The sequence below is a fragment of the Erythrolamprus reginae genome, chromosome 2 (assembly GCF_031021105.1).
Source record: "Erythrolamprus reginae isolate rEryReg1 chromosome 2, rEryReg1.hap1, whole genome shotgun sequence".
Taxonomy (NCBI): domain Eukaryota; kingdom Metazoa; phylum Chordata; class Lepidosauria; order Squamata; family Dipsadidae; genus Erythrolamprus; species Erythrolamprus reginae.
Window position 1 is genome coordinate 191,203,358 of NC_091951.1, and position 12,139 is coordinate 191,215,496.

At 41.2% G+C, this 12,139-nt stretch overlaps 2 protein-coding genes across 2 annotated transcripts in view; one reads left to right on the forward strand and one right to left on the reverse strand.

Annotated features, from left to right (window-relative positions):
- MARS1 (methionyl-tRNA synthetase 1) overlaps positions 1-2,105 on the reverse strand; it is a 28,561-nt gene extending 26,456 nt beyond the window's left edge. Inside the window, exons 1-2 of the mRNA XM_070740923.1 lie at positions 1,872-2,105; positions 720-810 (exon numbers count right to left, since the gene is read on the reverse strand). Of these exons, the coding sequence (XP_070597024.1) occupies positions 720-810; positions 1,872-2,043 (263 nt within the window). The 5' untranslated portion in view covers positions 2,044-2,105. The remainder of the gene's footprint in view (positions 1-719; positions 811-1,871) is intronic.
- A 3,468-nt stretch (positions 2,106-5,573) lies between these two features.
- Positions 5,574-12,139, forward strand: part of ARHGAP9 (Rho GTPase activating protein 9) — a 57,156-nt gene continuing 50,590 nt past the window's right edge. Inside the window, exon 1 of the mRNA XM_070736059.1 lies at positions 5,574-5,640. The gene's annotated coding sequence lies outside the window, so the exon portion shown is untranslated. The remainder of the gene's footprint in view (positions 5,641-12,139) is intronic.

The window sequence follows — 12,139 nt, forward strand, 5'->3', positions numbered from 1 at the left end:
TCAAAATTCAGAAAGTTGGCAACTGATTCATATTTATGATGGCTACAGTGTTCAGGGGTCACATTCTGTGACCTTCTGACAAGCAAAGTCAATAGGGAAGCCAGATTAACTTAACTAACAACCTTGTTACTAATTGAACAACTGCGGTGATTCACTTATCAACCATAGCAAGAAAAGTTGTAAAATGGGGCAAAATTCACTTAAATGTCTTGCTTAGCAACAGAAAATTTGAGCTCAGTTGTAGTTCTAAGTCAAGGACTGGACTACCTCCATTTTCTTATATTAAATATATATTAATTTCCTAAATTGCCATTAATTTATTGAATTACAACTATTTCTATGGCGAAAAAGATCACATTAAATACTCTGGCAATGATGCCAAGCCTCTATAATTTAGCCGGCTTTAGGTTGATTGACATAATAGAAAAATTACCAATAGGACATGTGAAAATACCTTTCCAAATTTTAACCCAAATGTTTATGTAGCACAAAGACAATTTCTACAAGATCCTTTATTAGAATAGAATTGAGCAGAATTCTTTATTGGCCAAGTGTGATTGGACATACAAGGAATTTGTCTTTGATGCATATGCTCTCAGTTTAGCATCCCTTTTTCTCCTAATTCAGTTCTGCTCCTACATGCCTATAATGTTTATCTAGAATTACAATCACAGGTTTTGCAAGAAGTGTACCCTGGAAACCGAATGATAACTACTTACTGGGAAATTACATTTGTAGAGAAGAGGAAGGATCCATTTTCCAACTGTAGAGCTGGCAGCTGAGGACGGCTGAGGAATGGCACTACATGAGCTATCAAAGAAGAAGAAAAACAAATTAGGCAGAAATTTTACCTGCATCCCCAAATCTGGTCATTTGATACATCATATGATCTAACAACATAAATGTGTGCTTATATTGTGCATACATACTACACTGTGCATGCAGAGCAGGGGATTGACAGAACATGGTTACTACTTGAAAAGACATTTCCCCCCTTCTTCTTGAAGATTGAAAATGCTGTCTCCCAAAATTTGCCAAAGTTGTTTTCCAAGGCAAAATTACTAGATAATAAGAAAGGCTTTGTTTATCAAATTTCTGCTTATGATGCTACTATTTAAATATGGAGGCCTTGCCAAAAAGAGATGACTGGGAAGAAAAATAGAAAAGTCTTGCCACCCCATCAAAGATATTCCTATGAGTAAGAAGAAATTGAAGAGCCATTTGTCTGGAATAGCATGGGATCTCCTGCTTAAGTAGAGCACTGGAGTCTTCCAAGGTCCCTTCCAATTCTTTTCTTCCTTATAAACTTATATATTGGAATACACTTTCTAAATTCACTGAACATTTAGCCCAGTCAATCCATCCACTTACTACTTCTGAATGAATCATCATTAATGCAGGTTGAGATTCTCCCTTATCATCCAGGTGGTTCAGAAAACCCAAAAGTGAATAAAAGTCCATCTCAAAACCACGGGAAGTTATAAGGAAGCAAGGAAAGGAAAAGGACAGAGTACCAAGAGAGAACGGATTAAAGAAAAAATCCTAAAGAGGAGGGGGAGAAATAGTTTATTAATTCTGCTGCTCACTGCCTCGAATTTTAGGTCAAGAAATACCCAGATCTCTAGGGTTGGAGATAAAAATAATACTTTTAAGGGGCGTGCATAAGTGCACCCGAGTGCCTTCCGTCCCGTCCTAATGCTTCTCGTTTGCTAATATCATGTATATAAATATTATTATATCTTTGTATACCACCAATACGTACTTGACAAAACAAACAAATAAAATAAATAGTTAGATTTTGGCACGCCCGGCGGACCTGCGAGGACAGGCTTCCGTTTCTTGGGGGGAATTACCGCCCTCCTGGCACTCACCCTCTTGCGGAAGCCACTGCACCTCCACGGGAGCGCGGGTGGCTTTAGCAGCCGCTAAGACCTTCAGCCCACCAAGGCTGCCTTCGCTCAGGCACAGCTTCATGCTCCGTCCTCCCTCTGCCTCCCCGCCACGCTTCGTCCCCAGCTGATGCAACGAAGCCGGCCCTGACATTAAGGCCCACTCCCCGTCCACGCCCTCTCCCGCCTTGACGTCGCGTTGGAAACGGGTCTCTCCTCCCACCCAACCTGCCTCACGCCCACTTTGGGGCCTGCGCGCTCGAGCACATCCTTTCCCTCAGCCGCATGCTTTGGGACTACCAATCCCGACACGCATTGCCAAGCCAACCGGAAGTTTTGAAGGACGAGGCCCCGAGGCAAAATGTTGCGTAATAATACTACACTCAGATTGTTCGCGGGAGGGGGTAGAGCGACGTAATGGTGTTGTCTCTAGTTGCGTTGAATTAGCTTCTGCCCTGTGGATAATAAAGTCTAACGTTAAAAATGCAGTTAATAAATTAATAAATGCAGTTAATGTCCATAGTTCTAAAACAGGTTAGGTCTAAATCTGAACCAGATTTGTAATATTTAAGTAATATAAAAGCAAAGTTTTGAAGACTCGACAGCAGTAATTTAAAGTCGAAAGTAGCCTGGCCAGAAGAAAAATATAACAAGAAATAATTTATTAAAATCAATTCGAAGTTCCGAAGATTTTCGAATGTTGCCCAAGGAAGAATAACCTGAAAGCTTGCACACTCTTATACTTAGAGTTGGATTAATAAAGTTAAGACCCTAACAGGAATTTATAATTTCCAAAACTGCTAGTAGTAACCAGATTGATTATGTGTTGTGATGTCAACTCAGTCGCTATACTGTACAGTATAGCTCTACCCCAACTTTGTTCTCTAGTGGTTCACCCACTGCCACTAACTGAGTCTCTCCAATTTAGTTGTCTAGTTCTTTCCACTTTTCCCAATATTATAACTTTCTCCAGAGACCTATCTTTGGATAATACAGTATGTCCAAAGTAGGTTAATTTCAGCCTGATAAATCCAAGTTGGTGGAAGCAAATTTCTGGTAAATTTATGGGCTGGATATCTGACTTTTAATATAGTTTTGCAATGTTTCTTAATCTGTAAAGAAGCCACACGGGCATTATTGGATTGCAATTGTATTGATTTAGATTTTTATCCCACTTTGCATTTAGGAATTCAAAGTTATCAATAAACTTCTATGCCTGAAGATATATTTGAATCTAGCAATATAACAACCATAATTGGTTAGAGAAATAAATATAGCCATAATAATGGTGGTGTAACCTTGTAGATGGATGTCTATTCGATCAGGGGGTCAGTATGTAGGGGAATGTAATAAACCTAATGTGCAGTGATATTGAAATGACTGTAAATTAAATACACAAATTAACATAAACAAGCTTAAACTTAGAATCTTATATCTATTGTGGACATATTATAAATGTATTATATTATAAATATAAATACAGTGGTACCTCTACTTAAGAATTTAATTCGTTCATGTCTAGGTTCTTAAGTAGAAACATTCTTAAGTAGAAGCAATTTTTCCCATAGGAATCAATGTAGTTATAGTTTATTAGATTTGTATGCTGCCCCTCTCCGAAGACTCAGGGCGGCTCACAACGTAGCAATAATTCAATACATTACAAATCTAACAATAAAAAATTAGATCCATTTAAAAGACATTAATAACATAATAAAACCCCTAACTATGCAGTCACACACATCCAACCTAATCTATGATGCAGTAAGGCCAAAAATATAATAAAAAGGGGAAAGATGGTAATTATCCCCATACCTGGCGACAAAAGTGGGTCTTGAGCATTTTACGGAAGGCGAGGAGGGTGGGGGCTATTCGAATCTCTGGAGGGAGTTGATTCCAGAGGGCCGGGGCCGCCACAGAGAAGGCTCTTCCCCTGGGTCCTACCAGCCGACATTTGGTCGACGGGACCCAGAGAAGGCCCACTCTGTGGGACCTAATCGGCCGCTGGGATTCGTGTGGCAGGAGGCGGTCTCGGAGATATTCTGGTCCGATGCCATGTAGGGCTTTATGTAATGCATGCAAACCCATTAGGAAAGAAATAAAAGATTGGAATTTGGGTGGGAGGAGGAGGAGGAGGAGGAGGAGGAGAGTCGCTGCCGAAGGAAGAAGGTGAGGTGAGGGGAATAAAAAAAATCCAAAACTTTAAGGCTTTAAAAAAAAGAGGGACTCTGAGGCGGCAAGGAGGAGCATGCGCCTCCATAAACCCTGCGTGAGGCTGCCTCCCATACACTGCCTCCTACTGGCTGCTGCTGCTACCTGCTGCCTCTTCCTTCCCACACTGAAGGGCTCCCCTCTCCTCTCGCTTGTAGCCGGCGCCTTTCCTTCACTGTAGTGACTCATTGGCTGCCCAGAGCAAAGGGAGCGTTTCTTTTCTCTGGGCGCTGGCAGAGGTTTATTCCTTCTCCAAGCGCCCAGAGAAAGGAAAAGGCTTCATTCGCTCTGGATTGCCAAAGCTTCCTTAAGCGCCACCAAAAGGCTCCTCTGGCAGCCAAGATGGTGGGATTAAAGGGGGAATGGCAGGAAACTGGCCGGGCCTTTGTGCTGCTCTAAGATTTCCTGGGAAATTTTTCCAGGCTCAGGTTCTTAAGTAGAAAATGGTTCTTAAGTAGAGACGAAGAAATCTTGACAACCCGGTTCTTATCTAGAAAAGTTCTTAAGTAGAGGTATCACTGTAAATAGGTAACAGTGATATAATGTATCTTGGAAGACCTTTTTTTATTAAAGGCAGCCTAAAGATTTAAAAAAACAACCAAATACTGTATATGATACTGTTTTTTTTAGTACTTTTATATAGGGACTAGATTTTCTCTCTTTATGGTCATTTTTTTATTTTTAGACTACCTCATAGAACAGAGATGTCAAACTCATATCATCACGTGGCGTATCGCAACTTTCCCCTCCTTTGCTAAAATGGGCATTTATTTATTTATTCAATTTGTATGCTGCCCAACTCCCTGGAGACTCTGGGCAGCATGGGTGTGGCCAGAACACAACACATCCGGCCCATGCGAGTTTGACACCTCTGTCATAGAAACTCAGGAAGTCACAAAAGTGTAGGGTGATGCTTCAAGAGGGGAATTTTATCAGTGGGGAGAAAAAAATAGCTTTTTTTGAGGAGCGAAATAATTTGATTAACATCAAGAAGTGATAATTGACAAGCAAGCTAAAATTTATATTCTGCGATCGATTTGGCTAGAAGCAGGTTCAGTTAAAAATAAGTTTAAAGCAGAACACCCAAGGCGGTACAGTATACATAAATTTCATCCACGTCATATAATCTTGGGTTTACTTAGACACAACCTTCTCTGATTATGGTAGCTATATTACTGCTGTGACTAGGATTGAAATTGCTACCTTCTTGATCTAAATGAGATCACACTTATTGCAAGGCTATATGTTTTATATGCACAAATGTTACTATAAAGATTTCTCTGTTAGCAAGAGAGCATTGCGACTCAGAGATGGAGCCTCCTTCCTGTTTTGTGGTGCACATAAGCAACGCAGCAGCCCACAGGAAACTATTCACCTCTCTGAAGACGGATGTGTAAGGCACCTATGCTTTGTTCACTAAATACTGTTAAAGAAGAGAAACACCTCTCCATCGTCTCTCCATTTCTGTGAAAGATGAAAAGAATGACCACGGAATGGGTCCAAGACTGAAACTGACATCTGTCTCATTGGTTGATGGGCTCAGGTAAACATAACTGTTCTGGGATAATGAGAAGTTTATTAGAGTAGGGCGACAGTCTTATTTTCTTTTCCTGTGGATTGTGAATTGAAATTATACTCCATTCCTTCTGTCTTACTAGCTAGGGAATGGGGTTTTCCATTTTAGGTGGGCAAGGAGTGGCGGGGGGGGGGGGCTTCTGAACAAGACAGCAAAATGAATCCAGTCTGATATGGGAGGAAATGCAGAAAAAATAAGGAAGTGGGAGTTTGCATTTTTTTAAAAATTTCTAGCTGAAGTTTTTTTTATGTCTCCCCCCCCCCAACAGGATAATGTTTCCATGATTAGTGTTTTCTAAGGCCTATTTTCCCATGAGGACTGGTTGTCCAAAAAACAGAAAAGGGTTGTAGTGGGTCAGTTAACATTCCCAAAGAGCTGCAGAAGAAGAGTTATCTGTCATAGATTCATTGATGCCGGACAATCTTCCTCAGATTTAAGGCCACCTTAACTGTCAGTGTCTTAGTTGTGTTGTGGCTAGTGAAGGGCTATCAAAATTTTTTACTACCACACTGTGGGCGTGGCTTATGCAGGACGCCCTGCATTTTCTTCCAATATCTTTTTTTTTTTAATTGAATTTTTCTTCAGACAAACAACACGAACAACATTCAACATTTAAAGGAGCTACATTTGCTCCGCTAGTCATAGAAGTCTAGCTAATACAGGAAAAAAACCCCTAACTATAATCAAATCCATACAGAAAAATAATTGGCAACATTCCACATCAAAATTCCATTTTGATATTACAGTTATAATCAATTAAGATATCGATATAACATTCTAGTTTTATAATTTCATTTCGTTTAAAATTTACTGCATTGTGTCTAATTTAACCATATATTAAAATATTTAAAATCAATTACTCTAATAAAAGGGAAAAAAACAAAAAAAACCCTTGTCATTAGATTTCTTAATATCAAACTATCCTTAAAACTTCAATAAATCTTTTATTTAATTTAAAATCTACTTCATTATATTTAATTTAACAATATGATAAGATATCTTTCAGTGCAAATTGGGTGCTCTGGGGTGGAGCTCCATTTTTGCTACCCCACTGTGTCCCCCCCCACCGTCTGGGCAGTAGCCCACCCCTGGTTGTGGCCCGCCAGCAGCTTGTGCAGCTGGTAGCGGATCCCTCCCAAGAAAAGGCCGATGTGATGATGTGTCAGCTGCCTATGCAGCTGGTATCTGAGTCAGACAGTGAGGAGGCTGGCGAGGACTTGGTGTCAGAGTTAGAGGTTCAGCCAGGCCTTGGGAACCTCCAGCATCTCATATCAGTGATGAGGAAGAAGAGGAAGAGTCTCTTCTTAATGCACAAACACACAGAGCTGCCAAAAGGCAGGAATGGTTCATTAGAGGAGGTCTTGGGACTAATTGGCCACTCCCCTAGCCTACTTAAGGGATGACCATGACAGGAAAAACTCTGAAGGAAACAACGTTTGTTCCTTCAGGTGCCTCCATGGTCTGCTCAGCTTATCTGTTTTGGCTTTCCTCCTTCGGACTGCTTCTAGGCATTTTGCCAATCCATGTAAGCTTCTTGAGATATCCAGGGCTAATTCCTTAGACGTAATTTATGACTTTATGGACTTCTGCCAGCTGTTAATGCTGCTTTTTCAATAAAAGATTGCTTTAACTTGTGTTTGTGTGTCAACTACTGTACTAAGCAAGTTTATTAGTAGTTGCTACAGTCATGGGTTCCTATGGGTATGGTCAGGTATGCAAAACGGGTAGAAAAAAAATTGAATTCCCCCCACCTTCTGGGCTCGGGGTATGTTTTTCCTATCATAGTAAATGAGGATGAATGTGTATAATTTTAGAAGAGGTGTGTGTGTGTGTGTGTGTACCTACACATACAGTTTATATAGTAGATAATGTATACTTTTGTGTGCATGTGTATAATATGTATGTACACATATGGCATATATACATAGAATTAAATAGTATATTTTGGACGTTCAGCAATCGTTTAGATAGGGAATAATAATAATTTATTAGATTTGTATGCCACCCCTCTCCGAAGACTCGGATTGTATCTCTTTGAGGCAGGGAGAGGCCAGGCACCCTAGCCCTAACCCTTGACGCGAGTGATGTCAAGTTTGCCACCTTTAAGCCAGTCACATGATCTTTAAGCCACCCCCCCAGTCACATGATCACCAACTCCCACCTGGTCACATGGCTAGCAAGCCACACCCACAAAATAAGCCACGCCCACAGTGGTGGTAAAAAAAATTGCAGCCCTTCATTGAGTAAACATAGGTTTGAGCAAACTGTGTGTGTGCTACGTTGTTTCTGGTCCATAGCTGGGGCAGAACAAGTTTCCATTTGGAAAGCTGGACTCCATCTTGAAAGATTCAGGATTGGCTAGCACTGCAGCTCTGGTTCTTCTTTCACATATGCTTTTTCAAGCAGATCTCCTATTTGTCGCATAACCGCTGCAAACAGAAATGGGCCAAACCCTTGTCACAGTTTCTGGAACTGGAGAAGCACTTCCTTATCTGTATTTCTGAAATTCTAATCTTAGCAAACGTGGTGGAGGGTGACAATATGTAACAATAAATGAAGTATGGTGTTTGATATACAATTAGAAACTGCAGTAGGCAGTTAGTTAAAAATAGTGTACAGTATAGTGTTATTCAAAGCAGTGTTACTTTTCTGTAAAAAAAGATTTCCACTGCAGCTTATGTATGCTTCATAAGGATTTTATTTATTTATTTATTGGATTTCTATGCTGCCCCTCTCCGCAGACTCGGGGCAGCTAAAAACAGTGATAAAAAACAGCATGTAACAATCCAATACTAAACAACTAAAAAACCCCTTATTATAAAACCCAAACATACATACAGACATACCGTACCATGCATAAATTGTATAGGCCTAGGGGGAAAGAATATTTCAGTTCCCCCATGTCTGATGGTAGAGGTGGGTTTTAAGAAGCTTACGAAAGGCAAGGAGGGGAGGGCAATTCTAATCTCTGGAGGGAGTTGGTTCCAAAGGGCCGGGGCCGCCACAGAGAAGGCTCTTCCCCTGGGTCCTGCCAAACGACATTGTTTAGTTGACGGGACCCGGAGAAGGCCCACTCTGTGGGACCTAACTGGTCGCTGGGATTCGTGCATATGTATATGTAGTTGTAAGTATAAAGGCGATTAACAAATTTTAAGAAAATGATTAATATGACAAAATGATTAATGTTAACAAAATGATACGGGTGATTTACACAACGTTACTGAGCCAACAAAGGGAATCATAAGATAGCATGTCTGGTTTCTTTTTAGTGTGATGTGTGAATGCACTGTTTCTGAGATGGCCTGCAAATATGCAGGTATGATAAGGATAGAAGAACTGCACAGATAAAACCAGCTTCAAATCAAGGGATGGGAACCTTGAAATGCTGTTGAAGGATGTACCCTAATTGGCAAAGACCCAATGCTGGGAATTTAGTTCAATAAGGGAGGGGCTTTTTTTCTCCAAAAATTCCAAATTCTATTTTAAAGCCTCTTTAGTCCATTCCATGAGATATTAATGCATTCCAGAATAACTCCAGGTTATTTTATACAGTGGTGATACTATGTATGTATGTATGTATGTATGTATGTATGTATGTATGTATGTATGTATGTATGTATGTATCTTTGTATGTATGTATGTATGCATGTATTTAATTTTTATCCCATCTTTATTACTTTATAAGTTACTCAAGATAGCAAACGTACCTAATACTCTTGTTGCTCCCCATCAATAAATTTATGAGCTGGTTGGCCTGAGAGAGATCAATTGACCCAAGGTCACCCAACTGGCTTTTGTTCCTAAAATGGGACTAGAACTCAGATTCTCCTAGTTGTAGGTTAGCACTTTAACCACAACATTAAACTGGCTCTCTTAACTATGATACCTTTTTCAATGTATCACCTTGCCATGCAAGTACATAATATAGTCGCTAAAGGATGTCTTCTTGCAGGACCTGGAAGTTGTTTACATTGTTGTTCCTGTTTTATGGAATACTGTTGCTCCCAAGATTAGATTAGCCCAATTCTGCTGGACTTTAGGAAGGGCCTTTTCCTATGGCTGTTCTCTGTGGCAAGTATTAACAGGAGCCCGTAATGTACTTATTGTTCCTTCTAGACTGGCCCGATTCCTCAGCTGATGCATCTGCTGCTATGTTTTATGGTTTGTGTGTTTTTAAATGTTGCAAGCCTCTAAGTCACTACTGAGAGGTGGGTGGTCATATAAATCAATTATGTAAATCATTTAAAAATGGCAAGAAATCTAAAAAAAAAGCATTTAAGCTCAACAACAAAAACTGGCCCTAAAGGATGGTTTTGAGTCATTCTTTAAGTGGTGAATGATGAATAGACCACTTTTCAGTTGACTCTCATTTTGTTCAACAGGAAGCAATAAAACGGTACAATTTATAAACAGGAAGCTTTCATCGGAAGTCAGAATACCTAGGAATACTTAAAGATCGTTTTGTCTTTCCATCTGGCCCTCCGTGCTTTCAATTAATTTTCTCCCAAGCTGCATGTACCCAGAGATTTCAATAGCACTCATGAGCATCAAGATACAACTACAGTTTCTATTGGTCCAAGATAGTGGGATTTGTAGTCAAAGTATCTCGGGGCATCAATTTGGAAAGAGTGGTTTGATAGCTTACAACAGGGGTTCCCAAGCGCTGGGCCGCGGACCAGTACCAGGCTGCAGGGCATGTTGCACCGGTCTGCGGAGTCAGCAGCTGCCGCCCCTCCTGCTGCTGCCCCCTCCCTCCAGGGCTTCGCCTCCCGCCGGGCAAGAGGGCTCGGGAGGCAGGTTCTGCTGGCCACAGGGCGATGGGCAGGACAGAGGGGCGGGGAGGACCGGCCCCCCCATGCTTAATCCCGCCCCCAACCACACCCCTTTCCGCCCCCACCAGGCCATAGAAAAATTGTCTTGCTGAAACTGGTCCCTGGTGGAAAAAAGGTTGGGGACCACTGGTTTACAAGACCTAGAACATGGCTCTCACAGCTATTGGTAACCATTTGGGGTGTTCAGAGAGTTAGTATTGTGCTAAAGTAGCTGCTTTCACTGTAGATTTTCTGACCGGCATTTTGAATCAATTGCAGCCCCCGGTTTTGCAAAAAAGGGCCCATTTTTCATCATTTGTTTGCAAAATGGGGTGCACTGAGGGTTTGAGAGGCCTGCAGGGTGTTCCTAGGGGCTGGGGAGAAGGCAAAAATACCCCCATTTTTGCAAAAAATGGCCCATTTGTTTCACAAAAATTGGGGTGTTTTTCCCTTTCCCTAGGAGAACTCTGCAGGCTTTCCAAACTTTCTGTGCACCCCACTTTTGGAAAAATGGAATGTGGGGGCAGGGCTTTGGAAGGCCAACAATGGCTGTATTCACTGTATAAGATGCACCAACATTTCCACCCTCTTTGGGGGAGGGGGAAATGTGTGTCTTAAAGTCTGAAAAATACAATATTTATTTTGTTATTTTTAACTTTCAATTTCTTTTCATTTCATTTCTACAGCACTCTTATCCCCAAATGATTTATTCTATAAGTTCTTTCTAATGTCGCATCCTCATAGATAATATGAGTTCTTGTGCCTTTAAGTGTGAAATCCCTACCAATTCTTGATCACAAAAGTTGATCATTCATATGTGGAATGGGCCCTTTATGCAGAGGATAGAGTGATCTTTACAGAATTGGTTGTCCCTGGTTCCGAAGATGATTTGCTGCGTTGAGGGTAATTTCTGGGTCAGTATAAATAAGCTTTGCCTTGGAGGGCAAAAACACTCTGGGAGATGCTTCAAGAACAAGACTAGGGAGTCCCAAGGGTCTGGGAGAAAGCAGCTTTACTTTCCCTACCAGCTCATTCTGTTTGACAAGCAAATTCCACCGGGAACCATCTCTGCTTAATATGCCTGTGTGTTCATTCTGTGCAAGAAGATGCAAGCACATTGTTGCTTCCTGTTGCAACAGCTACTTGGCTGCTTCTGGTGACTTAGATTCTTCAGAAGTGGGAGAGCAAAGAATTAGCCCACAGTTGTGTGTGTATATCTCTAACTCCCTCCCCCCTCTCTATCTCTATCTCTATCTCTACCACTAATCTACCTCTACTTCTCCCTTTATCCCTCTCCTCTCTCTCATCTCATCTCTATCTTTACCTCTTTACCTCTATCTCTACCTCTCTCTACCCCTCTCTCTCTATTCTACCTCTACCTCTACCTTTATCTCTCTCACCTCTTTCATTTTTATTTCTCTCATCACTATCATTTCTCTCTCTCTCTACTTCTACCTCTATCACTCCCTCTCTCTCCCTCTCTCTCTCTATCTGTCTCTATCTCCATTTCCTAAACTGATAGCTCTCCTGAAAAGTCATTCATGACTTAACTTGATCCATGGACAGGGATGGTATTCAGTTGGTTTGGGCTGGTTGAGTGAACCGGATGCTAATTGCAAGGACTGTCTGGCCTCTCCCTTGCCAGGAGTCTCCAC